Genomic DNA, 27,906 nt, shown 5'->3' with positions numbered 1-27,906 from the left:
GTCACATCAGAAGTTTTCATTTTAATTATGGCTTAGTTTGACTATTTTATTCGTTCTGCAAAAATCAAATGAAGCACGTCTGAGAACAAATTTTGATATATCCAACCAGTAAAGTCCAAGATTCAAATATTTCATGAAAAAAATGACACTCACAGAAACCATTTACAGATAACTTCAAACATTGTCATTTTCATTCACTGGATGAGTTAACACTGTGATCATCTATTTGACCTTTGAATGCTGAACAGATTGAAAATCTAGTAGACAAAATACTGCAACCAATTTCATTAAGCAATTCAGTTCATTACATTGGTCCTGCATCACGACAGTGCCCATGTGAATACACTGCTTCACTGTATCAGACGAAAGACAACTGGTTTATTGAAATCTGACTACAGTTGCAAATCAAGCCTAGCAAAAGTTATGTAAAGCCAATCTGAACATGTCATTTGTGCAGATCCACTTATCATTATCATTTTTCAGAAGGAATAACTGATGAAAACCCATCACTGGATCATCATCCACCTACGAGAGAAACAAAAGATTAGTCAAGGTTACATACTGCAACACAAAAAATTACAACTTCTGTACAGCACTCTGTATTTAAGATATGGCAAGTCCAGTGGTAATGTCCCTGCCTCTGGACCCAGAGGTGTTAATGGGAACTGCAGATGCTGGAGAATCCAAGATAATGAAATGTGAGGCTGGATGAACACAGCAGGCTCAGCAGCATCTCAGGAGCACAAAAGCTGACGTTTTGGGCCTAGACCCTTCATCAGAGAGGGGGATGGGGTGAGAGTTCCGGAATAAATAGGGAGAGAGGGGGAGGCGGACCGAAGATGGAGAGAAAAGAAGATAGGTGGAGAGGAGAGTATAGGTGGGGAGGGGAGGGGATAGGTCAGTCCAGGGAAGACGGACAGGTCAAGGAGGTGGGATGAGGTTAGTAGGTAGGAGATGGAGGTGCGGCTTGGGGTGGGAGGAAGGGATAGGTGAGAGAAAGAACAGGTTAGGGAGGCAGAGGGTACAGCTTGGGGTTTGCTCCCCAGAGGAGCTCGAACAGTTCATCCACTTCAACACCTTCCACCCCATCTTTAGTTCACCTGGGCCATCTCCAGCACATCACTCAGTTTCCATCTCAGGCAACCAGCTTGTGACTGATGTCCATTTCAAGCCCACCGACTCCCACAGCTACCTAGAATACACCTCCTCCCACCCACCCCTCCTGCAAAAATTCCATCCCCTATTCCCAATTCCTCTGCCTCTGCCGCATCTGCTCCCACAATGAGGCATTCCACTCCCGCACACCCCAGATGTCCAAGTTCTTCAAGGACCGCAACATCCCCCCCACAGTGGTCGAGAACGCCCTTGACCGCGTCTCCCGCAACACATCCCTCACACTCCGCCCCCGCCACAACCGCCCAAAGAAGATCTCCCTCGTTCTCACACACCACCCCACCAACCTCCGGATACAACGCATCATCCTCCGACACTTCCGCCATCTACAATCCGACCCCACCACCCAAGACATTTTTCCATCCCCACCCCTGTCTGCTTTCCGGAGAGAACACTCTCTCCGTGACTCCCTTGTTCGCTCCACACTGCCCTCCAACCCCACCACACCTGGCACCTGGCACCTTCCCCTGCAACCGCAGGAAATGCTACACTTGCCCCCACACCTCCTCCCTCACCCCTATCCCAGGCCCCAAGATGACATTCCACATTAAGCAGAGGTTCACCTGCACATCTGCCAATGTGGTATACTGCATCCATTGTACCCGGTGTGGCTTCCTCTACATTGGGGAAACCAAGCGGAGGCTTGGGGACTGCTTTGCAGAACACCTCTGCTCGGTTCGCAATAAACAACTGCACCTCCCAGTCGCAAACCATTTCCACTCCCCCTCCCATTCTTTAGATGACATGTCCATCATGGGCCTCCTGCAGTGCCACAACGATGCCACCCGAAGGTTGCAGGAACAGCAACTCATATTCCGCCTGGGAACCCTGCAGCCCAATGGTATCAATGTGGACTTCACCAGCTTCAAAATCTCCCCTTCCCCCACCGCATCCCAAAATCAGCCCAGTTCGTCCCCTCCCTCAACTGCACCACACAACCAGCCCAGCTCTTCCCCTCCACCCACTGCATCCCAAAACCAGTCCAACCTGTCTCTGCCTCCCTAACTTGTTCTTCCTCTCACCCATCCCTTCCTCCCACCCCAAGCCGCACCTCCATCTCCTACCTACTAACCTCATCCCACCTCCTTGACCTGTCCGTCTTCCCTGGACTGACCTATCCCCTCCCTACCTCCCCACCTATACTCTCCTCTCCACCTATCTTCTTTTCTCTCCATCTTCGGTCCACCTCCCCCTCTCTCCCTATTTATTCCAGAACCCTCACCCCATTCCCCCTCTCTGATGAAGGGTCTAGGCCCGAAACGTCAGCTTTTGTGCTCCTGAGATGCTGCTGGGCCTGCTGTGTTCATCCAGCCTCGCATTTCATTCTCTGGACCCAGAGGAGTGGGTTCACTTCCTACCTGGTCTTGAGGTATGTAATAACATCTCTGAACAGGTTGATTAAAAAATATTCAAGATCAGCCAGACATACATATTACTTTAATGCACCAGGTCCAAGCTCAAACTCTGGTGGACAACTGTAGGACTTCTACATTGTGAAAGTCTCATCTCAACAACACCCCATGACAGAGGTCCCATCTGCCCTCTCTGGTTAACAGAAAGGATCTCATAGTCCTATTCAATATTAGGAGAAGGCTCCTTGCCTCTGTCTCAACAGTTCTCCTTCTAGTATAGCTCAGACCATGAAACAACACCATAACATATTTCCCCCCCTCTTATGACAGCTGCACATATAGACTACAGAAAGATACACATTAAGTACAGAAATAAAAGTACACTACATTTTGATACAAAAGTTTTCATCTTCAGATGGCAGTTGACAGCTTGTTAACTTTTTACTCTTTTTATTAGAGGAAAAGATGATAAAACAAATCATACCATTCTTGTTTCAAACCTTGGAACACCATCAGAAGCAACATGTGAAAGTTACTCTCTTTAGAAATGAACTATGAACATAAAAGCAATGCAGCCTCACATGTTAGATGTTCTCTCCCTTCTACAGCTTTTAAATTCATTCAAAAGGATGTAGATGTTGCTAGTTGACCACGATTTAGTAATCATTATATTGGCCTTAAAGGTGGTGATCAGCTGCCTTCTTGAAACACATACACCTTTGGGTGTAGGGAAACTCACTATTCGAGAATTCCAGGATTTTAGTCCATTGACAGTGAGAAACAAGATAGTTTTAAGTCACAGCAGTGTGGTTTGGATTGGAATTTCTAGATGGTGGTATTCCCATGTATCTGCTGCCCTTTTCCTTCTAGATGGTAGAGGTCATGGGTTTATCAGGTTCAGAGCTAGTGCAATGTTGTGTAGATACTACAAACTTCTGCCAATGTGCATCAGTGGCAATGGGTGTGAATGAAGGTGGGAGACAGGGTGCCAATCAAGCAGGTCACTTTGTTCTGCATGATGTCACTGGAACAGGCAAATGCAGAGTATACCATCACATTCCCATCAGCTTTGTATTTGGGAGTCATGAACTAAGTTACTTGCCACAGAATTCCGAACTGGACTTGTTCTTATAGCCACAATTTCTGTATTGTTGATTCAGTTCAGTTTCTAGTCAACGATAACCCCTAGAATGTTCATGTAGGGGATTCAGCAATGGGTCTAGCATTCATTGGTAAAATATATGGTGACAGTCAGATTCTTTCCCTTTTGGAGGTAGTCACTGCCTAGCATTTGAGCAGTGCGAATGTTACTTGCCACTTGGAGTCACAGCAGGAACATACCCTTCAGTCCATGCAAAACATAATCCTAAACTAAACTAGTCCCAACTACCTGATCCAGGTCCACAACCTTCCCAACATTTCCTATTCATATACAGAACATAGAACAATACAGCGCAGAACAGGCCCTTCAGCCCTCAATGTTGCACTGACCTGTGAACTAATCTAAGCCCCTCCCGCAACACTATCCCATCATCATTCATATGCTTATCCAAGGACTGTTTAAATGCCCCTAATGTGCCTGTGTTAACTACATTCGCAGCAGGGCATTCCACACCCTTACCACTCTCTGATTGAAGAACCTGCCTCTGACATCTGTCTTAAATCTGTCACTCCTCAATTTGTAGCTATGCCCCCTTGTACAAGCTGAAGTCATCATCCTCGGGAAAAGGCACTCACTGTCCATCCGATCTAATCTTCTGATCATCTTGTATGTCTCTATTAGATCCCCTCTTAGCCTCCTCCTCTCCAATGAGAACAGACCCAAGTCCCTCAGCCTTTCTTCATAGGGCCTGCGCTCCAAACCTGGCAACATCCTAGTAAATCTCCTCTGCACCTTTTCCAATGCTTCCACATCCTTCCTGTAATGAAGCGACCAGAACTGCACACAATACTCCAAATGAAGCCGCAATAGCGTTTTGTACATGGACATTTATCCAGATCTTTTAAAGATTATAATTGTACCTGCATTCACCACTTCCTCAGGAAGCTCATTCTACACATGAACCACCCTCTAAAACAAATTTGCCTCAACTCTTTAAAATCTCTCTCCTCTCACCTTAAAAATGTGCCCCTAGTCTGGAAATCCCCTTGCTAGGGAAAAGGCACCTACCATTAGCCCTATCAAGGCCCCTCACAATTTTAGACACCTCCACAAAAGGTCACCTCTCAACCTCCTACGCTCCAGTGAAAAAAGTCCCAGCTTTTCTTTCTAACTCAAACCTTCCATACCTGGTGACATCTGGTAAATCTCTTCTGAACCCTCACAAGCTTGATAACATCCCTCCTATAACTGGGCAACCAGAACTGGACAGGGACAGTACTCCAGAACAGACCTCACCAATGTCCCGTACAACCTCAACATTGCAGCACAACTCCTACACTCAAATGGTCCAAGCCATGAAGGCAAGCACACCAAATGCCTTTTTAGCCATCCTGTCTCTGTGATGAAAATTTTAAAACAATTATGTATCTGCACCCTAGATCTCTCTATTCTAGAACACTACCCAAGGCCTGACCACTGATTGTTTAAGCCCTTCCCCTGTTTGTTGTACTAAAATGAGACACCTTGCATTCATCCAGATTGAACTCCATCTGACATTTTTCAGCCCATTGACCCATTTGATCAAGATCTCTTTACAGTCTTAGAAAACCTTCTTCACTGTCTACAACGGTGTCATCTGCAAACTTACTGACCATGCCTTCTTTATTTTCATCCAAGTCATTTATATAGACAAGAGGACCCAGAACCAATCCCTATGGAACACTGCTGGTCACAGGCCTCCACTCAAAAGCAACCCTTCATTTCTATCTCCTACCATTATGCCAATTATATATCCAATTGACATGCTCCACCTGAATCCCACATGACCCAACCTTACTAATTAGTCTACCATGCAGGACCTTGTCAAAGGCTTCACTAAAATCCAAAAACCAACATCTACTGCTGTCAATCTTTTTGATAACTTCCTGAAAAAAAAATCAAGTTTGTCAGCCATGATTTTCCTCAAACAATCCCATGCTGACTATCTAATATATTTTTAGCTAAGCTTAGAGGTTGTCCATGTCTTCTACAATGTGAAAAATGGTTCTGAACATTCAGATGATTCCACAATATCCCCACTCTGACCGCATGATGGAAGGTAGGTCATTCATGAAGCAACTGAAGATGGTTTGGACCAAGGCACCAGCCTGAGAAGCTGCTATAATGATGTCCTGAGGCTGAATGATTGACCAACTAAAACAATCTTCCTTTCTACTGGGGATGACTTAAACTAGTGTTTTCTGTTGATTCTGACTGCAATTCGCTAGGGTATCTTAATGCTGCTCAGTGAATGGCTGCCTTGATATTCAGGGCAGCCATTCTCACTCTGTCTCTTTCTTTCAGGTATTAAGGAACAAAAGCCTTCTCTCCTGTCAGAATAAAAGCTACCATTTTCCAGGTTCTTTCCACTCTGAAGACTCGTATCAGACTCAAAAAAACATTAATTCTGTCTCTCCACAGTTACTGCAAAGCCTGTGAAGTTTCTTCAGCATCTGCAGTACTTTGTTTTAATTTGCCACTTTTCACTGAATACCAACCTTGAAGTTCTGCTATTTTCTCCAGCGAGATTTCCATTTTAACCTTTTGGCATTTTCCACCTAACTGTTTTCTGTCTCCATCTTCTACAACAAACCTCCCTCCTCAGTGAACGTCTCTTGCTCAGTTTTAACCCGCATGGATTTCATTCTTCATATTTCAAATTCATCCAAGATTACAAGCATCTCAAATACATATGCTCCTCAGACAGCTACTCCTGCTACATCGAGATCCACATTTGGTGCATTGCACCACTATACGCACATAGCAAAACTTTCTGATCCACAGTTTCATTCCATTCGATTCTATAACTAGAAACTTCTTCTCTTCCATTCAGGCATTAAGACAGACAAGCTCAGGTACCAATGCCCTTTTGGATTCTTCCTCCCGTGGCTTGATCCCTTCTCACCCCACCACCTCTTGCCAAATATTCTCATCTGATGCTAAATCAGTGCTCAAAGGAGTTAGTTCTATCCATTCAAATCCCCCACCTCAATGTATTTCAGCCATGAGATGTTGCTGAATTCTTATTGTCTTTACCTCTGTGCTCACTTCTTTGGAGCAGAGTCCTCCCCTCCACCCTCTTTTCACCCCGACAACCACTGACCCTTTCAACCACTCCTATAATCCCTCTCCACCTGAATTCTCCCATGTACTTTATCTCATCATTAAGAACTGCCAACTTGACATTGGCTGCCTTAATTTCTCTGCACCTCTCATCCATTCTTGCTTATCTCAACATGACCTTGGTGCATTCCACTCCCTCCAGTCCAATCCTGACTTTGGTATCAAACCTGCTGATAAAGGTGGTGTAGTTGTCATCTGGCACGCTCACCTCTACCTGACAGAAGCAGAGTGCAAACTCTCAAGACACTTCTTCCTATCTCCGCACACATGACCCCCACCATTGAACATCAGAGTATAGTTTTCAAGGCTGTCACAGACCTCTTGCTCTGAAGATGTCTCCTCCAAAGCTTCCCACCTCTCAATCCCCAAACTGTGCATAGCTCACTTCTATCTCCTTCCTAACATCCACAAATATCCAGACAGTCCTGGTAGGGACATCATTTCAGCCTATTCCTGTGAACTTATTTCTTCCTATCTTGGCTCTACTTTTCCCTTTATTCAGTTTCCTCCCACTTAAATTCACAATTAGTCTGACTTATGTTGTCTTCATAATTTAGGTTTCTGGCTGTTGCAGTCACCTCCTTACCATATTTACATAATGTCTCCACACTCTCATTCTTCATCAAGATGGTCTGAAGGCTCACCACTTCTTCCATGAAGAGGCTGGAACAGTCACCATCCACCAACTTCCTTTGTCTGGTTCTCACATTGAACAACTTTTATCTTTAAGTCATCTCATTTTCTCCATGTCAAAGGTGTGGCTATGATACCTGCATGGGACCCAGACATGGCTGTCTCTTTGGGGGATGTAGAACTTTTGTTTCAGTCCTACATGCAGACCCCACCCACAATTCTTTTCTCCAATACACTTACAATGTGATCAGCACTGCTTCCTTCATTCTTAGAAAAATTTGCGTTCAACTTCTGTCCTTCTCTTACCTTCACCTGGTCCATCTCAGATTCTTCACTTCCATCCTTGATTTCACCTTTCCATTTTTGGGGATAGGCATCCATAAACATGCACAACAAACCCACTGATTCCCACAATTACCTTAACTATACTTCCTCTCCCTGCTTTCTGCATGGATTTCACTCCATCCTCCATTTCTTTGATTAGGAAAGGTTGAGAGAAATGTGCAAAATGCAGACAATTGGGAGTAGTTCAGCTTGGGCATGGACGAGTTGGACAAAGGGTCTATTTCTGTGCTGCATGGCTCATGAGTTTGACAAATGTCAAAACTGCTGTGATTAGGTCACCTTCCACTGGGGTGCCTCCAACAGATCCTCTTTCTTCCTCAAGGATTCCCTTCCACGCCCCCACTATGCTCGACAGGGCCCTTAACTATTTGAGTCATCTCCTGTACTTCTGTCTTTACAAACTACCAACTGAAGGATAGATAGGTAATCAGTTTTTTGTTGCTTTTGTTTGATTCAATACCATGAGATTTCCTAGGGTTGGAAGTGAATTTTCAGGATTCCTGGGGTAAATCCCATCTGTAACTACCAACATGTCACCTATCTGGCAAGTATATCCAGTGGGTCAAGACCAACATTCTCTCTAGCCACGCACACAGCTTCTCCAAGGTTCTGCTTACAATCAGTACCTGCATGCTAATCACGGTATACACTTACAGTTCCTGAAGTTTCTGCCAGATATGCTAAGTTCAGGAAACAGAAAGAAAGCTGAGGGACCATTGGACTCGATATATCCAGGGGAAAAAAAAAGTGATGGGTGATGTCCGGGACACTATCAGAAGGTATGCTTCTGAAAGTACCTGTGGCTGGACTGATTTGTGGGACAGTCTCCCAATTTTGGCACAAGCCACCAGATGTTGGTAAGGAGGACTTTGCAGGATCAATAGATATGTTGCCATTTAGGCACACAGGCTGTCAGGTGGTCTGCAGAGTATCATTTCTTTTAGACTTTTTAGCATTTTGATAGTTACCTACTAGGCCATTTCAAAGATCAGTGGATCTGGAGTCACCTGTAAGCCAGCAGGTAAGGATGGCTGAGTCCCTTAAAGAACATAAATGAACAAGATAGGTATATGCAACAGTTAATAATGGTTGCACGTTTGCCATTAGGCTAGCTTTTAATTTCAGATTTTATTCAATGGAAATTTCAGCATTTGTCATGGTGGGATTCAACCAGTGTCCCCAGAAAATTAGTTTGCGAATCTAGATTACTACCACAGTGACAATCACAATGACACCATCACCTCCCACCATTTGCAACAAGAACCTTACATTTGAGAAAGTGTTTTGGAAATGACTCCTATAAAAGTGAACAGCTGATTGATGATACCATGCGAAGAAAATATGGCAGCAGGGGAAGAAGTCAGTGCAAGTTGGGATTTGGGGGTCACAAAAACTATCTTTCTATAAACACAACAATAAGTGGTTTATTAATCCATATTATGTTGGACTACCACTGTACTTTAATTACCTAAACATCTGAACTTGGGCATTTTATCAGTTCCAAGGGATAAAAAATTGTACAGTTAAACAGCATGTCAAAAACTTGTAACTGCCACTAAAAGGAGATAATGGCATTGTTAATATTCTTGAGAGATAGGATAAAACCTCACCACATACAGAACTTAAATTCAAAAACAAAATAAACACATGGCGTTGAAATCATGAAACTATCGGGTTGTTGGAAAATTCCATCTGGTTCACTGTGTTCAAGGATGGGAGGAAATCCACTGTAGTTACATGTGACTCCAAATCCAAAAGCAATGTATTGGTTTTTTCAACCAACTTGTGAAATGGCCTAATAGCCACTCTGTTCAAGGTTAATTAGGACAACAAACATTGGCCTTGCCAGCTATGCCTCATACCCACTGACAGGATTTAAAACAAAAAATGCCTGTTGCTTAGCTAATGAAAATGCCAGCAAAAAGAATGAGAGATGACAATTTAAAAAAACTGAGTTGTAGCTAGTGGGATTTTGTTTAGCTTCTGACAGAGTCTGCATTCCTAATCAGCAGTTTTACACCAAAGATAGCACTGAACCAGTTATATGAAGGATTTTGACAAAAGTCACTTTAAACAAACACTCAACCAAAGAAGTTGACTAGTCACTGACTTAACTCCATTCAGATAGTGAACCAATTCCTAACTGCTATTTCAATTTTGCCTTGAGATTGTGTTTTTATTAAATTTGTTAAACAATGCCTTTTAAACACTGTTGAATCTCGTTCTTAGAACTGAGTTGGCCAAGTAGATCAAACGTCTGGGGATACATTGGGGAAGAAAGTAATCATTGCATCATTAGGTTTATGATAACGGAAAAGGACAACAGGAAATCCAAAGTAAGAATAATCAACTTGGAGAGTTGACTCAATGGAGCAAGAACAAGGCTGGGCCAAATAAAGGAACCAAAAGTTGATGGGTAAAATTGTAGTTGAACAACGGGCAACCTTCAGTGAGATGATTTGGATACAATCAAGGTATAATCCCTGAGAAGAAAAAAGGAAACCCAACCAAATGTAGATCTCCTTGGAGGGAAAAAAGGAGATACAAATTAAAAGAAAGTAGTGAAGTATGCTAATCTGTCAGGTAGCAGAAAAAGAACAAAGAATACAGAAGGTTAAGAGGGGTAGTGAAAAAAATCGAGAGGACGAAGTGGGATTGAGGTAAAACCGGTGGCTGATATAAAAGGGAATTCCAAAATCTTCAAAAGGCACATGAATAGCAAGTGTATGGTAAAAAGGTGGTGTAGAACTAATTAGAAACTAAAAGGGGATTTACATGTGGAGAAAAGCACATTAAATGAATTCTTACTATCTTTTCTAGGACACTTGGGGATGGACAAAAAAAAAATTCTGGCCCAGCCAGCAATGTCCACATCCTGAGAGTAAATAAAAGAAGAAACTTTGCATCCAATGTTATCAAAACTATGGTGACAGAGGAGGAAGCTGTGTCACCAGAAGTGTTCAAAATTGATATGGAGAAAGTGGTGGCTAAGTTATTGTGACAAAGTGGACAAAGCAGGAGGACTGGCAGGAGATACAGCTATAGAAATTGAAACAGGTGAGTGGAAATTGCAAGGGCACTGTCACTTACTGGTGGGAAAGCTTCTAGGAAATCATCTGGGATAGAATTAGGAATCTCATGAAAAAGGTAGCTTGTTTAGGCGATCCAGTATGGATTGCTGCCAGAAATCCAGTTTGACCAACTTGCTGGGTGTTTTTTATTAAAAGAAGTATCAGAAAGGAATGATGAGGATACTGTTGATGTTGTGCTCTATACGGACTTCAAAAGACATTGATACAGCGTCACATAACAGATGAGTAAAGTTATAGCTCATGGAATTTAAAAAAGGACAATAGAAAGGTGAATCCAAAAAAACTGGCTGACCACTATTATTTCCTATCACTCAATGTTTTGGGCTGGATGTAAGTTTGTAGAGGAGTCTCCAACTATTTGGAATTGGGACCTTTTCTTTACCAGATGTATAAACAATCTAGATCTGATGTGCAGGAGCCAATTTAAATGTTTGCAAAGCTTGGAAGAATTCGTAAACTATGCAGAAGACATAGGCAAGTTGATGGAATGGGCAGATAGCTGGAAAATGGGATTCAATATGAAGAAATGAGATGATGCATTTTGCTAAGAAGAATGTGGATGGACAATATAAAATATGGGGTGTAATGGGAGAGGTAATGGCTTAGTGGCCTATTATCACGAGACTATTAATCCAGAAACTCAGCTAATGTTCTGGGACCTGGATTTAAATCTTGCCGTGGCAAAGGGTGGGATTAGAATTCAATAAAGAATCTGGAATTAAGGTCTAATGACAACCGTAAAACAGTTGTCAATTGCCTGAAAAAACTCATCTGGTTCACAAATTCCTTTAGAAAAGGAAATGTACCATCCTTACCTAATCTGGCCTACATGACTCCAGACTCTCAGCAGTGTGATTGAATCTTAACTGCCCTTTAGGCAATAAGGAATGGGCAATAAATACTGGCAGAGCCAGAGATGCTCACATTCCATGAGCAAACTTAAAAAAAATACATAAGTGGCCCAGGAGCAAGGCACATATGATTAAAGATGGCAAGACAAGTGGAGAAAACAGTTAAAGCATACAGTACCTCAGGCTTTATTAATAGGGACACAGTACAAGAGCAATGAGGTTTTGGTGAACTTGTACAATACTAATTCGACCTCAGGTGGAGTCTACAGTACAGTCCTAGGCACAAGATAGGATGGATGGTTTGAGAGAGATTACAGAAGAGATTTACAAAAACGATTCTAGGAATAAGAAACTTCACATGAGAATTAAATGGAGAGACTGGGGCTGTTGTGTGGAAAGAAAGCAAAGAATATATTTAATAGAAGTGTTTAAAATTATGAGGGGTCCGGGAGGAGTACATACGGAGAAATTACTTCCAGTTGTAGAAGATGGCACAGATGAAGTGATTTGCAAGAGAAGAAAGTTGGTAGAGGAAAAAAAAACTTATACAAAAGCTGGGTTTTCGTTTGGAATGCGCCGCCTGGAAGTGGAATGGAGACACAGTCAACTGAGGCATTCAATGTTTATGTGAATAGAAACAAATAGAAGAATATGGTGTCAATTTTTTGCCTTTAGTCCAAGTCATGATGCTCATTGAAGCCCCAATACAGACACACTAACTTAAATGGCCTCCTCCTGAGACATGACAATTCCATGATTGGTCTTAGATTGCACCACAGATCCAGCAGATACTGGAGCTATGATAACAGGACAAATTGAATAGGCTTGGCTTTATTTCTTTGAATGGAAAACCTAATTAAAAAGGTGCTTTGGATAAGGACAAGGTTTGATCAGGTCAAGGACTTCATGCGAAAGGGCAGTGCAAATGTGGGAACTTTCTCCCAAACCAGATTATAAGCTTTTTGTTGGGAAATACTACTAAAGGATTACAAAACAAAGGTGGGTGAAGTATTCAGAGATACAGATCAGGCACGATCAAACTGAATGACAGAAGAAGCCTGCAAGGATCAATTGCCTAATCCGCTTTTCTGCCCTTTAACAGTTCAAGTAAGTGTAATTACTAATTTTACTAGTTTTAATAAAAAATGAACATGAAGGAAAATACAATGTGTCAGCATTTTAAGTGATCATACTACCAATTTTAAACATCCATTTTGCTATTGTCAAGGAAATTGCTTTCCATTAAGTCATTATTGAGCTGAGCCACACACTAAAAGGAGGTAATTCCAAAATTCCACAACTCACCTTTAGCTGCCCTACAACCATACTTAGAACACAGCTATCTGGTGCTGGTTGATGGTCTTCTGCAGTTATACTATGCTGAATTTTCTGAAACGGTAGGCTCTAGAGAGAGTTTAAGAAAGAAAGAAGTGGCAAATAAAGCTTTACTTTAATAATTTAGACTAAATCTGAAGCATAAAACGACAAATCATTACCAATAGGAGACTCGAAAGCTGAAACTGTGATGTTGCAAATTTCCAAACCTTGAGGGAAGGAACAAATTCTTGAAAACAATATAAAATCCCATTATTTAGGACAGAGATATTTTGCAGACAACCTGATCAAAAGGGCCTGCTAGCTAGTTACTTTTTTAAGCTTAGACAGCTTATGTATCACAAAATGCAAAATAACCAGTATGCTTTAATTTGTAGAACACCGGGTTTCTGCGCAATCAGGCACACTCAGGGAGGAGAGTCACTGCAGGAAGCATACACTTTAGGATATCACAGGTAAAAGGCCCCTGAAATACCTGTGTGTGGAATCATCCACAAATAAGTCCCATTCAAAATGGCAAACTACACAGTAGATCCCAGATTGCATTCACCAGAGGTTTTCTAATGAAAACCGATTATTTTTGAAATTTCCTGGTAAATATTCAGACTGCTATTTCTTGGAATCACCAAACATACCATTAACAAAAGATTTTGAATAGAGTGGGTTACAAGGCCTGATGGATAACTTTTCCTTACAGACCCTGCAGCCTGAAAATATTGACTACAAAAAAAAACACTATTCAAGCATATTCCCAGTTTTCTAAACAACATTACACAACATCTTGACTTATTTGTCCAATTTTAAATTCCACCACAATTTAACCTCAGCTCCTAGCCAAATTCATCATCGATCGCAGAATCCCTACTGTGTAGAAACAGGCCATTCGGCACAGCAAGTCCACACCGCCCCTCTGAAGAGCATCCCACTCTGACTCATTCCCCTACCCGTGCATTTCCCCATGTCTAAGCCACCTAAATATCCCTGGACACTATGGGCAATTTAGCATGGTTTATCCACCTAACCAGCACATCTTTGTAGTGTGGGAGGAAATCGAAACACCCAAAGAAAACCCACACAGACACAGGGAGAATGTACAAACTCCACACAGACAGTCACCCAAGGGTGAAACTGAAACCAGGTCCTTGGCGCTGTGAGGCAGCAGTGCTAACCACTGAGCCACCATGCTACACACACATGACTTTGGGAAAACTGAAAATCCACAGGCAAAGCTCCTTCTTTCTGCTACAAATCTTATTCAGGCCCTAGTTTCCTTGTACTTTACATCAGATTTTACAACGGAAGACACCAGCAGCATACCAGAACTTCAACAGAGTCAGGGGGCAAAGTGAGTCAAGTAGCCAGCACTAAGGACAAGGTGCTGGAGAAGCTGTAAGGTATGTATTGCAGATTAGCTGATAACTTCTACAACTCATGCCACTGGTGCTTCCAATGAGACACATAGATCCGAGAGTCTGTTGTTGACTCTCCTCCTTGACCGCAGTTACCCACGTTTCAGACCAGGTATTAGGATTCAGCTGGAACACACGTACCTTCCCCAGTATGGCTGTCTATCCAGTGTTGATCATAGGTCTGAGTGAAGTGGCATGATGGATCGGAGGTTGGCACTGTGGGGCAGCAGTGCTAACCACCAAGGATTCAGGTTCTATTCCACTTCAGGTTCCTGTACGGAGTTTGCAGAGATCTCTTCCCCTCTCCCCTCTCTCTCTTCCCCCCCCACCCCCCCCAACCCCCCAACCACCGTGTCTGCCTCTTATCGTCCGGGTGCTCTAGTTTCTTCCCACAGTCCAAACATGTGAAGGTTAGGTTATAGTGTCCAGGGAGAGAGACAGGGTAGGATGCTCTTTAGAGCATTGATATGGAATCAATGGGCTGAATAGAATCCCTACAGAGTGGGAGGACGCCATGATTCTTATCACCACTCATGCAAGTTAAGGAAAACACTCAGTCAACATCATGTTTGAAAATAATTATGCAAGTTGAGCCTTCTTGTCTGATACTGTTTTGGAGTCATAGACAGCAACAATCTAGCACACAAACTCAGGAACAAACCCGACAACTTACTCTTTTCATCGCACCTGATATAACTGTTACAAAAATTAGTTGATCATTTGAGCTCAAAAAATATTCACAGGCTAGAATTTTATTTGTTTTACTTCCTGTCAGAAAGGCTGCTCCAAAAACAAGTTATCCAAGGGTATTATGTAATCCCATATCATTACAGAATGTTTCTTCAGTCCCACCAGTTTCCATGCCTAGGTTGACTCAGTGGTAACACTCAACTCTCAAAAATCCAGAGGTCAAACTCCACACCAGTGCCTTGATTACAGAACCTAAACGACCATGTCAGTGCAGTTCTAAGGGAGTCCCACACGGCTGAAGGTGCTTTACTTTAAAATGACACATTAAAATCAAAAAAGGTCCCATCTGCTCCCAAACATGGGCATAAAATACCTGCTGAAACTGTTCAAAGGGTATATCAAATATTCTCTTGGTATCCTGGTAAGTATTCAACCCCAAATCAAAATCACAAACAGCTAACCTATTTACTTGGCTGACTGTGATAATGGGAACTGCAGATGCTGGAGAATCCAAGACAATAAAGCGTGAGGCTGGTCTAGGCCCGAAACATCAGCTTTTGTGCTCCTGAGATGCTGCTTGGCCTGCTGTGTTCATCCAGCTTCATACTTTATTACTTGGCTGACTGGTTGCTTTGTCTTAACATTACAACTAAAAGCAACTTGCACACTATGAAACATTAAGAATGTCCTTAAATACAAGTAACTTTCTTCTTCTTTAAAAGAAGCCAGGTTCAGCCAAGCACCTTTGTTAGTTTTATACAATCATTAGGCCCCAACTTCAACCCCTCAGGCTTTGGAAATTGGCCTAAAAATACCTTTGGCCAATGATAGATTAGGTAGATTCTATCAGTGAAGGCAAACAATAGCTGAGACTTAAAACACAAAAGATATTAGAGACTACAAAATATTTTATGTGACCAAACAGCATACATGCTCTGATTCAGCAAATAAAGTTCATTGTAGGGCCAACACCTATATTTGGTTTGCTATCAGTCCAAAGTTAAGAATATACCAGCAACTTAAGTACATGGATAATTTAAGTATCATCCTGAAAATTAACACAAGCTAAAATTTGCAGCTTCCAAGGCTTGCCAGAATCATTCAAAGGTCTAGAGTCGCTACTTCTTAACTGGAATTTAAAAAAGGAACAGACAAACTTGAACTATTACACGCCAAGTCCTGTCAACAATCTAAATCCAACGGCTTTTTGTTTTAAAAAAAAATCACTCATGGGATGTGGGAATCTCTAACTGGGCAGCATGTATTGGACCATCCCTAGCTGCCCGGGAGAAATTGTTGTTGGTGGTGGTGGTAGTGGTGAGCGTGAGCTACCTTCTTGAACACCTGCAATCCATGGTACTGTAGGTTGACACAATGTCCTTAGGGAGGGAATTCCAGGATTCTCACCCAGCAACTGAAGGAAGAGTGATATATTTCCAAGTCAAGGCAGTGAGTGGATTGGGGCAGGACTTACAGGTATTGATGTTCCCATGTATCTGCTGCCCTTGTCCTTCCAGATGGAAGTGGTCCTGGGTCTGGATCATTGGTGTATTACTGCGGTGCGTCTTGTAGATAGTACACAATGCTGTTACTGAGGTATAGGGAATGGATCTTGTGGATGCTGTGCCAATCAAGCAAGCTGCTTTGCCCTGGATGGTGTCAAGGTTCTTGAGTGTTGTTGAGCTGCACTCATCCAGGCAAGCAGAGTGTATCCCATCACATGCCTGACTTGCACTTTGTAAATGGCAGACGGGCTTTGGGGAGTCACAAGAGGAGTTCATTGCCACAGTATTCCTAGCTTCTGAGTTGCTTTTGTAACCACTGTGTGGGGCAAGTCCAACTGCATCTGATAAATGGTAATACCCAGGATGTTAGTGGAGGATTCAGGGAAGTCACTGAATGTCAGGGGGCAATAATTAGATCATCTCTTGTTGGACATGGCCATTGCCTGGCCTTTGGGGAGCAAGCGTTATTTGCCACTTGTCAGCCCAAGCCTGGATATCATCCAGATCTCGTTGGATATTTGTCTGTGTTCAAATGCAGTCATGAATGGTACTAAACATCGTGCAATCATAAACATCCCCGCTTCTGACCTTATGACTGAGGGAAAGTCATTGATGAAGCAGCTGAAGATGTTTGGAAATAGGACACTACTGAGGATGACCTACAGGAATGTATGGAGCTGAGATGATTGACCTCTAACAATCACATGAAGTTCCTGTGTGCCACGCTTGACTCTGACCAATGGTGAGTTTGCCCCATTGATTACAGTTTTGCTAGGGCTTCTTGATATCACACAGTCAAATATAGCCTTGATGTCAGGGCTATCACATTCACCTCACCTTCGGAATTCAGCTCTTATCTAATACTTGAGCCAAGGCTGTAGGGAGGTCAGAAGTTGAGTAAATGAGATAACAAAGACCTGGATGAACACTGCAGGCCAAGCAGCAGAGGAGCAGAACAGCTGACATTTCGTGCCTCGACCCTTCTTCAGAAAAGTAGTTGTTGTGGTGGAATCCAAACGGGGCAGTGAACAGGTTATTTCAGAGCAGGTGCTGCTACACAGTACTGTTGATGGCACCTTGCACCACTTTTCAGCCATGCTGCAAATACAATACCACAGAAGCAATCTTCCCTTGATTTGATGCACAGAAATGGCATGAACCCATTCCCAGGCAACGAAAATCATTCTATTGTAGATGGCAGAAACCAGACTTTTTGGAAGAATTCTTATGTTTCTATTAGAGAAATCTCTTTTTGATATATTTGTATGCAGTCTCAATACTACTTTCAGAATCAGAGCCTATGCAGTGAAACAACAACTAAGCAAGTATGATCAAATGTTTTTAGGAATCAACATTGCTTTGAGCACTAGTGAGGACTGTGCTGTGGCTCAAAGTAGTGCTCCAAGATCTTTTGCATATATCTGAGGGGCAGAAGAGATATGTTTAGCATTTTGCCAAAGAATGGCACCTACAAAGAAGTACTCGCTACAAATATTAATTAATTTATGGACTCAAGACCAGAAGTTGATTTTCTGATAAATTGCACTAATATTCCTGATGATCTGAAATAGTAATTGAATAGATTGAGATAAAGTAAGTTAATTTGAATTTGGCACAAGCACAACCAGCTGATACAGAAAGGGTGATACTAAACTTAAACATTCTCCCCTATCATACTTCAAAAAGATAGACTATTGTACAAACTCTACAAGTTTGCAGGCTATCAGCAACATTACAAAGCAAGAAAAGCTCACCTGCAGAATCCAGAGGTGACTTTGAATAGAGGCTAAAATGATGGTTTAAACGTTTTATTGAAAAGGTCCCTAAATGTCACATTGCATCAGACCAGCACACTCATTACCATGGTAAGAACAACATGTGATAACATAACAGATATACAAAATAACAATTATACATACAGCTATTTTCTCCATTATTGCAGCTTTCCCCTGGAAAGGTTGTCCTTCCCATGTTAAGCAGGAACAGTCACTCTGGAAGCAAAAACGTTTTAAAGTTACTTGCATTTGATCAAAAGCAGATTTTTACAATTTTGTCAAATCTCATGCATCTCAAATTATTGTAACAGGGCTATTCCCCTCCCCCCCCCCCAACCCCGTCCCATGTAAAACAGAAACTAGAACTTTGCACAGTCCAAGCATACTGCATATCAAAAATCTAATTTTTTTTTACAAAGTCCCAGGATTTTTAGTTTTTAAAATATTCTTGCTAAGAAATAGAACATTTTGCCTTGCACAAGTACTGAAAGCAAGTCAATCATATTTAAAGAGGAAATGATACACACAAGAGGGTCCGGGGGTAAAAAGAAAGGTTAGTACACCAATGGGGGAAGCAATCACTGAAACTGGGACAACCGCTTTCCTCCTGTAACAAAAATATCATGATTCTCGATTCTCAAAATTTGCACAATTGCTGGGACCTCATTTAGCCTTTACAATTTACACAGAAGTGGATACGTTCAAGAGAGACTTCACTTGACTGTGTCACTTCTTGCTGAGCCAGGCTTGAGCTCTCCTTTTCCCCTTACATGGATTCTCTGTCAGTAGTATTTCATCACATCATGCTGGTGATGATAAACACCAATCCTACTCGTCAGATGGCAAACTGCACAAGTTCAATATTGTGATACAGTGAAACCAGTGAAGCAGAAACCACATGCTCTGTTTTAAAGAAACGGGACACAAACAGAAATATAACAACATGAGCACTAAATACAAAACATAACTTACATACAGAGTCCCAAGCTGTGTTCGGTCTACATCAAACTGTTGATAATAATGATGCACAAAACCTCTGCCAATTTGTTCCCACAACGGGTGTTCAGCCATTCTGATGTGTAATAGCAAAGATTCAATCCTGTTGAAGATATGTGAAATTAATATTTCCAACTATAGCATGTCAAGTTGAATTAAGCTGTTGGCAATACAATACTATTTATTCTAGAATGTTCACAGTAAATGTTCAAGTTATTTTGTATACTCTTGATTATATCTCAAATTATGCAATCTGTAAAACTGCAGACTCTGACATTACAAATCATGCTCTGAATACAGCCACCAATAATTGTAATTGTGTAAAGCCAGCTCTCTGTCCAAATTCCACATTGGCAATTTTCAGTCACAATCAGGTCAGAAATATAACCTTATTTACTCTGCCAATTCATTCATGGCTCATAATAATCCAAAAATACTTATCTTGAGTTGCTTTTTAAGCCCTTAGTTGCTCACATTCCCTAAAAAGAATTTCTTTAGGAGTCCTATTTACGTTGTTAGTACCAACATGGGAACACAACCACTGTGCGCACAAGTCATCATATCCATTCCTCTACATAGATCCAGAGTTGCCATTCTTTCTGCACCACTTGGGAAACTCCATGCATGGAGGAGTGATTGTCAACTGCTGCTAGCAACACGAAAGTCCTTTGTGAACTCGGGGAATCACGAGCAAGAGAAAAAAAGTGCTCGTTACTGCTGGCATTCACATCGTTGGCATATATTTAAAGCCTGGCTGCACACAACTTAAGTAACTGCAAACCAGAAACTAGCCTTCATGCCCATGGTGCTCGACATTAGCACTAAGAATGGAAAGCTCACTCCCCACTGACAGGGGCCTGAAAGATCTTGGTGGACAGGATATTGGTGAGGACAGCAGTCTTTCATCTTGCCAGTGGAGATCACACCACTAGACCAATCAAAATCTGAACCTAAAGGCAGACTAGGTCAGCTGAAAAAGCATGCCCAACATTGCAGGAAGGTCAGTGACTTTTTGCACCTCAAGGCTAAGTACTACCGTGTTTTCCCTGCTATGTCTCAGTCTCAAGTATTAACTCAGCCACTATACACCAAGGATCATGGGCCACTCTCACCATCATATGCATCACATCTTTTTGATGGCTGTCTTCCAACGTATCCTCACAGACTCTGGCCGGTGCTTCCAACTCACTCACCAAGGATAACTCATCTCCTCACCAGCCCATGCGTCACCACTAACTGCTGTTCATCCACTTGGATCTTAATCGCACCACAGGAAATGCTAACCAAGCACCTTGGATAGATGCCTCCATAGCATCCTGACTAACCCACCTGTATCCCTGGATAAACTTGACCTGCAAGACTGACCACAGTCCAATTTCTGAACTACAAGGTCATGGGTGCCCAGGCTCAGATAAGACCCAGCACCTGACTGACTATGACAAAAAACTCAGACTGTAATCAGATGGAGACCCCTTGACTGTAGTTGCCATTCACCCAACCGGTTCCCTTTGAATTTCAGACGTGGCCATTTGCTTGAAGCAGTGTATGTTTGCTGTGTAAACTGCCTTCAGATGCTAAGGTGAGTCACTGATGTTGCCCAGTGCTGGGCAACAACACCCACTTGACTGTTCAGTACTTCCAAATTTAATAAGTTACCTGCGTCTCCTTCTGCTAAAAAGCAATGCAATCCAAAGGCTCACAGACTCTAATTGAACACAAAACACAGATAATGAAGTAATGTGACCCTCAGGGAAGCTGGCAGACTAAGTCAGAGCTGAAATCACTAAAAACAAAAGCAGCCAAAAGCCACAACAATGCGTCGTATACGCATATATGAGTGCAAGTGTACACCCATATGCAAAGCAACCTGGCAGAAGCATGCACATCACAGGTGTCCCCATACTGCAATATAAAGCGTCAAAGGGCTGATGTGGCATGAGTTGGTCCAATAGCAGACATGGTGAATGGGCCGAGGAGTTGCTGAAGCCAACTTGCAAGGGTCAAAGGTTGGAGGATGACAGTGGCTGTGGTGTATTCAGGCCATTATTGTGAAGCAGAAAAAAAGACAAACAATGGCTAGGATAAAGCATTGGTCTCTAACATGATCTTCTATAATGCACAGGAATGCAACTACCACAGTATAGCATAACTGACTGCCTTCATAATTCCTGACCTTCCTCACCAGTGCTCATGCCACATCAGGAAGGGAAAAAGTCCATCTTATGGCTGGTAGTCAGTAAACGTACCAGTGGAGCAAACTCAGCATTTATGGACAAAGAACCAGAGTCGAAATTTCAAGTCCAATACTAGGCTTATAGGATCATAGATTATGGGAAATAGACCCTTTGTTCCAACCAATCCATACTGAACATAATTCCAAACTAAACTAGTCCCACCTACCTGATCCAGGCCCACATCCCTCCAAACATTTCCTACTCATGTAGTTTTACAATGTGTATTAAAAAACACTTTGATCAGTGCCCACAGACACCACTTCCTCAGGAAGCTCATTCTACACATGAACCACCCTCTAAAACAAATTTGCCTCAACTCTTTAAAATCTCTCTCCTCTCACCTTAAAAATGTGCCCCTAGTCTTGAAATCCCCTTGCTAGGGAAAAGGCACCTACCATTAGCCCTATCAAGGCCCCTCACAACTTTATACACCTCCATAAAAGGTCACCTCTCAGCCTCCTACGCTCCAGTGAAAAAAAGTCCCAGCTTTTCTTTCTAACTCAAACCTTCCATACCTGGCGAATTCTGGTAGGTCTCTTCTGAACCCTCACGAGCTTGATAACATCCTTCCTATAAGTGGGCAACCAGAACTGGACAGTACTCCAGAACAGACCTCACCAACGTCCCGTACAACCCCTACACTCAAATGGTCCAAGCCATGAAGGCAAGCACACCAAATGCCTTTTTAGCCATCCTGTCTCTGTGATGAAAATTTTAAAACAATTATGTATCTGCACCCCTAGGTCTCTCTATTCTAGAGAGTTACCCAAGGCCCGGCCACTAATTGTTTAAGCCCTACCTCTGTTTGTTGTACCAAAATGAGACACCCTGCATTCATCCAGATTGAACTCCATCTGACATTTTTCAGCCCATTGACCCATTTGATCAAGATCTCTTTGCAGTCTTAGAAAACCTTCTTCACCATCTACTATTCAACTAATTTAGGTGTCATCTGCAGACTAATGAACATGCCTATATTCCCAACCAAATCATATCTATGGGCCCCTGTGGAACACTGTGGGTGACAGGCCTCCAGTCTGAAAACAACTCTCCATCACCGGTGTCTATTTCCTGCCATTAAGCCAATTATGTAAAATCAATTGGCAAGCCACACTGAATCACATGTGACCTAACTTTAGAATTGAAGGGGGCTGGAAAAGTGATGGGTTTTATGCTGTGAATTTTGGGCAAGGAGGAGCAAGTGGACAAGTGGGAAGGATACCCAAAGCAAGAATGTTATTGGAATTAGAGAAAATATACAGAAAAATAGAATTTTAATGGCAGAGAAATAGATCACCTCTGCTGAGAGCAGATTTTGCAAACAAAGGGGGAGGGTTAATCAAAATAGAGGATAGTGTTAATGATGTGAAGTGCAATCACAGTAACTGTGGGTGTTAATGCATTTGCAATGTATATTAGTGGACTGTCTAGCATTTTAAATTACGTTCACCTAATTTTTTTTCTGTTTCATGTCAGAAGGGAAAAAACTGTAACTCAAAAGCTTCCTCCACGGTATTGACCTAACTGAAGAAAGCAATTTACAGTGCTTCTCATACTGTTATACTGCTGAATTTGGCACTTTGCAATGTACACAGTAGCTGCTGCATTTACCAGCATTACAACAGCAATTACATTTACGATGATAAAGTGTGAAGCTGGATGAACACAGCAGGCCAAGCAGCATCAGAGGAGCACAAAAACTGACGTTTTGTATCTACTAATACAGTGAAGCTTTTCTAAACAAAAAAAAACTCTCATGGGACATAGACATTGCAGGCTGGCCAGCATTTATTGCTAGCCCTTAGTTGTACTTCAGAAATTGGTGGTGAACTGGACCTTCTTCAACTGCTGTAGTGCATGTAGGTAACACACACAATGCGGTAGAGGGGCAATTCCAGGATTCTGACCCAACAGTGAAGGAATGGCAATATATTTTCAAGTCAGAATGGATAGAAACTTGCAGATGGTGGCATTCTCATGCATCTGCTTCCCTTGTCCTTCAAGATGGAAGCAGTTGTGGATTTGGAAGATGCTGTCTAAGGAACTAGGTGAATTTCTGCAATTGATTTTGTAGACAACATACACTACAGCTACTGAGCATTCTTGGTGGATGCTTGCGAATGTGATGCCATTCAAGATCTCACTTTGATTTGGATGGCATCAAGCTTCTTGTGTTGTTGGAGCTGCACTCATCTAGACAAGTGGGGAATATTCCATTACACTTCTGACGTATGAAATGTAGATGACAGACAGACTTTGGGGAGTCACTCAATGCAGTATTCCTAGATTCTGACCTGCTTTTGTAGCGACCATATTTAAATTGCAAGTTGAGTTTCTGGTCGAGTTTCTGGTCAATGGTAACCCCAAAAATGTTGATAGTTAGGGGGTGGGGGTGATCAACTGATGGTAACACCATTGAATGACAGCAGTTAGATTATGCCTTTTTGAAGATGGTCATTGCCTGGCATTTGTGTGGCACAAGAACTATCACTTGACACGTCCTAAGTTTTGAAACTAACATAAATACAATTTCTTCCTCTAAAGTGAATAATGACTACTGGCTGCAGTCCTGTCTTTCCATGCTCTTATAATTCTGGTATTTAGGACAAATGCCTACATAGTACTTCCCAAAATATTTGTTTTAAAGCAATGCAGAATTTGAACAATCTTTCATACAATGACAACATTTTGAATAGTTACAGAGATACTAAACCAGTGTGGATGCAAGAATTGCACATAAACTGGTAAACATCACATAAGCGAACCTATAGAAATAGATGCAGATGACAACCCTAAGCTCGTCATGAAGTTACATAGCATAGATATAGACCCTTTGCTTCCAACAGGCCATGCTGACCATATTCCCAAACTAAGCTAGTCCCATCTATGTTTGGCCCATATCCCTCCAAACTATTGCAATTCATCTACTTATCCAAATGTCTTTGGAATATCTATAAATGTTATAACTGTACCTGCATGCATCGTTCTCTCTGAAAATTCATTGCACACATGAAACACTAGAAAAGTTGTCCTTCATGTCTCAAAGTTCTGCACTCCCACACCTTAGGGAAAAGGCCCGTAGTATTATCCTTTCTATGCCCCTTGTGGTGTTATAAACCTCGAAATGGTCACCCCACCCCAAACTGCTACACTCCAGAGAAAGAGTCCCAGCCTATCCAGGCTGTTACTGTAACTTAAGCCGTCTATTCCCAGCAACATACTGGTAAATCCTTTCTGAGCCCTCTCCAGGTGAGCAATATCCTTCCTCTACTAGGCGGCTAGAACTGGACACAGTACTCCAAAAGAGGGCATCATCATCCTGAACAACTCAACATGATGTCCCTACTGCTATACTCAAAGGACTGTTCCTTGCCAATGAAGCCAAGCATGCTAAATGCCTTGTTAAACACCCAAATGCGATGCAAATTTGCAAAGAATCGCAAACCCTGTCTCTGCTCTACAACATTTAGCAGCACCCTATCATTAATAGTACAAAGTCAAGCATTTGTTTGTTTTACTAAAATACAATACCTTGCATTTATCCAAATTAAATTTCATCACCATTCCTCAGCCCATTGACTCAAGTGATCAAGATTTTTATAATCTTCGATAAACAAAAATAACACTGAAATGACTGAACACTTTTGATGTGACAGTTGTCAAATCCAGGAGTACAAAAGTATTCTGGTCAGTTTTTCAAATGAGTTTCTTAACAGAAGTGCCCTGTCAGGGCAGGTAAAAGAAATTCCGATGGGACTATTTCAAAGGTAAAACGGAGAAATTATACAGGTGCCTTGACCAGTATGTATTCCTCAAATGCTATTATGAAAAGCGATTACCTGATCATTATCTTACTCTTCATGTGAACTTGCGTGCACAAATCAGCTACCGAGTTACATAACCATTCTTCAAAAAGTATGTAAAAAGTGTAGTTGGGGACTTTCTGATGCTTTGAAAGGAGCTATATAAATTTCAGTTATTTCGCACTTTGAGAAGTTGAATCAGCAAACTGTAGAAATTATCAGAAAGCAAGGAACACACTGTAACGTATTGCGTGTCTTTAAAAAAAATCTTTGCCTAAAAACCCAAAAACTACAATTCCACTCGATGCTAAATGCAAAACGAGCAAGAACAGTTTTAAAATGACCAAAGTGTAGAGATCACACGATCGGCAGAAGGATATCAATTATATTAAATTCAAATGTATGCTTTTCAAGTATTTAATTATCAATTCGCCTGTTAGGAAAAGTACATATAACAAACGGCAGTCATGAAGAGCATGCAGTTTCTTCATCAACGGGCGAGCACTAGTTATTAATCTATAGGATGCAGACTAGCAGCATTTGTACGGAAGCCACTACATTCCAACCATCTCAATCTTGAACACCATTGAATGACAGCAGTTAGATTATGCCTTTTTGAAGATGGTCATTGCCTGGCATTTGTGTGGCACAAGAACTATCACTTGACACGTCCTAAGTTTTGAAACTAACATAAACTAACATAGTTTATGTTATCATTCATTTCACTTCAAACGTTGACATATTCTAAAACGATAACGGGGGGGGGGGGGGAATTCTGACGTCTAAAACTTATTAATTCAAAATAGAAAAGCCCAAAAGGTAAACACCGAGCTCTACGGGCATCGCAAATGACTGAAATAATCAGGGAATTGTTTCTACAAAGTCTCCGGAACGAATGCACCGAACCCGACTGAGCCGATGACTAAAAGAAAACGTCCCAACCTTCTGCGGCCAAAATCGGCGCAACACATAAAACTGCGAGGTACTGCACAAGACAACTGTGGGGAAAAGAAGCAACAGAATGTTACATTTCAATCTGCAACAAGGCCCATGGGTTAGGATCACTGACGAAATGAGGGGAATATAATCAAACCCAATACAAAAGTTTTACCAGTCTGGTAAGCAGACATGCGGAACTTAAGAGTAAGCTCATTCCGACCTCGTTTCGTCTGCCCATGAAACTCGCGAACCAGCAGCCTTTCACAGGGTGCGCGGGAGAGCAGGTTGACACCAAAATCAAACAAAGAGCTCCGCCCAAAAGGCCAGCGCACGAGACCCCGGGCCCCGCCCAAAAGGCCAGCGCACGAGACCACGAGCCCGTCCATGGAACCGGAAGGTCCGTTTGCCCAGTGGAGAAATGTCATTTGTTTGCTTGGCGTCATGATCCACGTGGATGTAGTTTCATTTCAATGTTTTAAACGTTTTGAATACCTTAAAATAATAAATAATTAGTTTGACACATCTATCCAAAGTTATTCGAGTTTGGGATTACCGGCTTTGTTTTCTTGTGTGCCTTCATTAGGAGAGTTCTAACAGTCCATGTGAGTCAACCACTCTTCCTCAGTTACTGAGCACAGAAGTGTTAAAAGCAAAATTAAGATACGTTTTAATGCCCCTTGTCACTTTCATATAATGGTTTCCTTGTAGCAACGTCCAGCGATTGATTTTTAATTCCTGAAAATTTCAGGAAAATCCTGGAATAACAGCTACCCCATCATCAGTCAGGAGACAGGAAACTGGAAATAGAGACAACAGATTTTGAGAAGATTTGTAGCTCAGGTTGAGGGTCTGGATGTGAGTTTGCTCGCTGAGCTGGAAGGTTAGTTTTCAGACGTTTCGTCACCATTCTAGGTAACATCATCAGTGAGCCTCCGACAAAGCGCTGGTGTTATGTCCCGCTTTCTATTTATCTGGGTTGGTGATGTTATTTCCTGTTCTTTTTCTGAGGGGATGGTAGATTGGCTCCAAATCAATGTGTTTGTTGATGGAGTTCCGGTTGGAATGCCATGCTTCTAGGAATTCTCGTGCATGTCTCTGTTGGGCTTGTCCTAGGATGGATGTGTTGTCTCAATCAAAGTGGTGTCCTTCCTTATCTGTATGTAAGGATACGAGTGTTAGTGGGTCATGTCGTTTTGGGGCTAGTTGATGTTCATGTATCCTGGTGGCTAGCTTTCTGCCAGTTTGTCCAACGTAGTGTTTGTCACAGTTCTTGCAAGGTATTTTGTAGATGACGTTCGTTTTATTTGTTGTCTGTATAGGGTCTTTTAAGTTCATTAGCTGCTGTTTTAGTGTGTTGGTGGGTTTGTGGGCTACCCTGATGCCAAGGTGTCCAAGTAGTCTGGCAGTCATTTCGGAAATGTCTTTGACGTAGGGGAGAGTGGTTATGGTTTCTGAGCCCGTTTTGTCTGGGTTTGTTGCTGAGAAATCGGCGAACTGTGTTCATAGGGTA

At 42.1% G+C, this 27,906-nt stretch overlaps 1 protein-coding gene across 3 annotated transcripts; it reads right to left on the bottom strand.

Annotated features, from left to right (window-relative positions):
* Window positions 1-49: 49 nt before the first annotated feature.
* On the bottom strand, window positions 50-27,019 carry LOC125467450 (nuclear transport factor 2-like). 3 transcript variants are annotated; one of them, XM_048563294.2, is made up of 5 exons: window positions 26,950-27,019; window positions 19,397-19,523; window positions 18,569-18,640; window positions 13,016-13,114; window positions 50-525 (listed from the first exon to the last, which is right to left on the bottom strand). In XM_048563294.2, exons 2-5 carry the CDS (start codon window positions 19,493-19,495, stop codon window positions 412-414), a joined length of 384 nt encoding a protein of 127 aa, XP_048419251.1. In that variant the 5' UTR covers window positions 19,496-19,523; window positions 26,950-27,019; the 3' UTR covers window positions 50-411. The 3 variants fall into 3 exon arrangements, with proteins under 3 accessions (XP_048419251.1, XP_048419233.1, XP_048419241.1); XM_048563276.2 differs by lacking the exon at window positions 26,950-27,019 and adding an exon at window positions 26,617-26,723; XM_048563284.2 differs by lacking the exon at window positions 26,950-27,019 and adding an exon at window positions 26,569-26,654.
* Between the last annotated feature and the right edge of the window lie 887 nt (window positions 27,020-27,906).

This window comes from Stegostoma tigrinum, chromosome 2 (genome assembly GCF_030684315.1).
Source record: "Stegostoma tigrinum isolate sSteTig4 chromosome 2, sSteTig4.hap1, whole genome shotgun sequence".
Classification (NCBI taxonomy): Eukaryota; Metazoa; Chordata; class Chondrichthyes; order Orectolobiformes; family Stegostomatidae; genus Stegostoma; species Stegostoma tigrinum.
Note: the sequence above shows the minus strand (reverse complement) of the source record. Positions and strands in the feature narration are given on the sequence as shown.

Excerpts from the sequence above, each read along its gene's own strand:
- LOC125467450 (XM_048563294.2), bottom strand. The coding sequence starts at position 19,495 with ATGGCTGAACACCCGTTGTGGGAACAAATTGGCAGAGGTTTTGTGCAT. Across the intron at positions 18,641-19,396 it reads CACAGCTTGGGACTCTGTAT|AGTGACTGTTCCTGCTTAAC; the intron begins GTAAGTTATGTT and ends TTTTGCTTCCAG. Across the intron at positions 526-13,015 it reads TGGTTGTAGGGCAGCTAAAG|GTGGATGATGATCCAGTGAT; the intron begins GTGAGTTGTGGA and ends TTTCTCTCGTAG.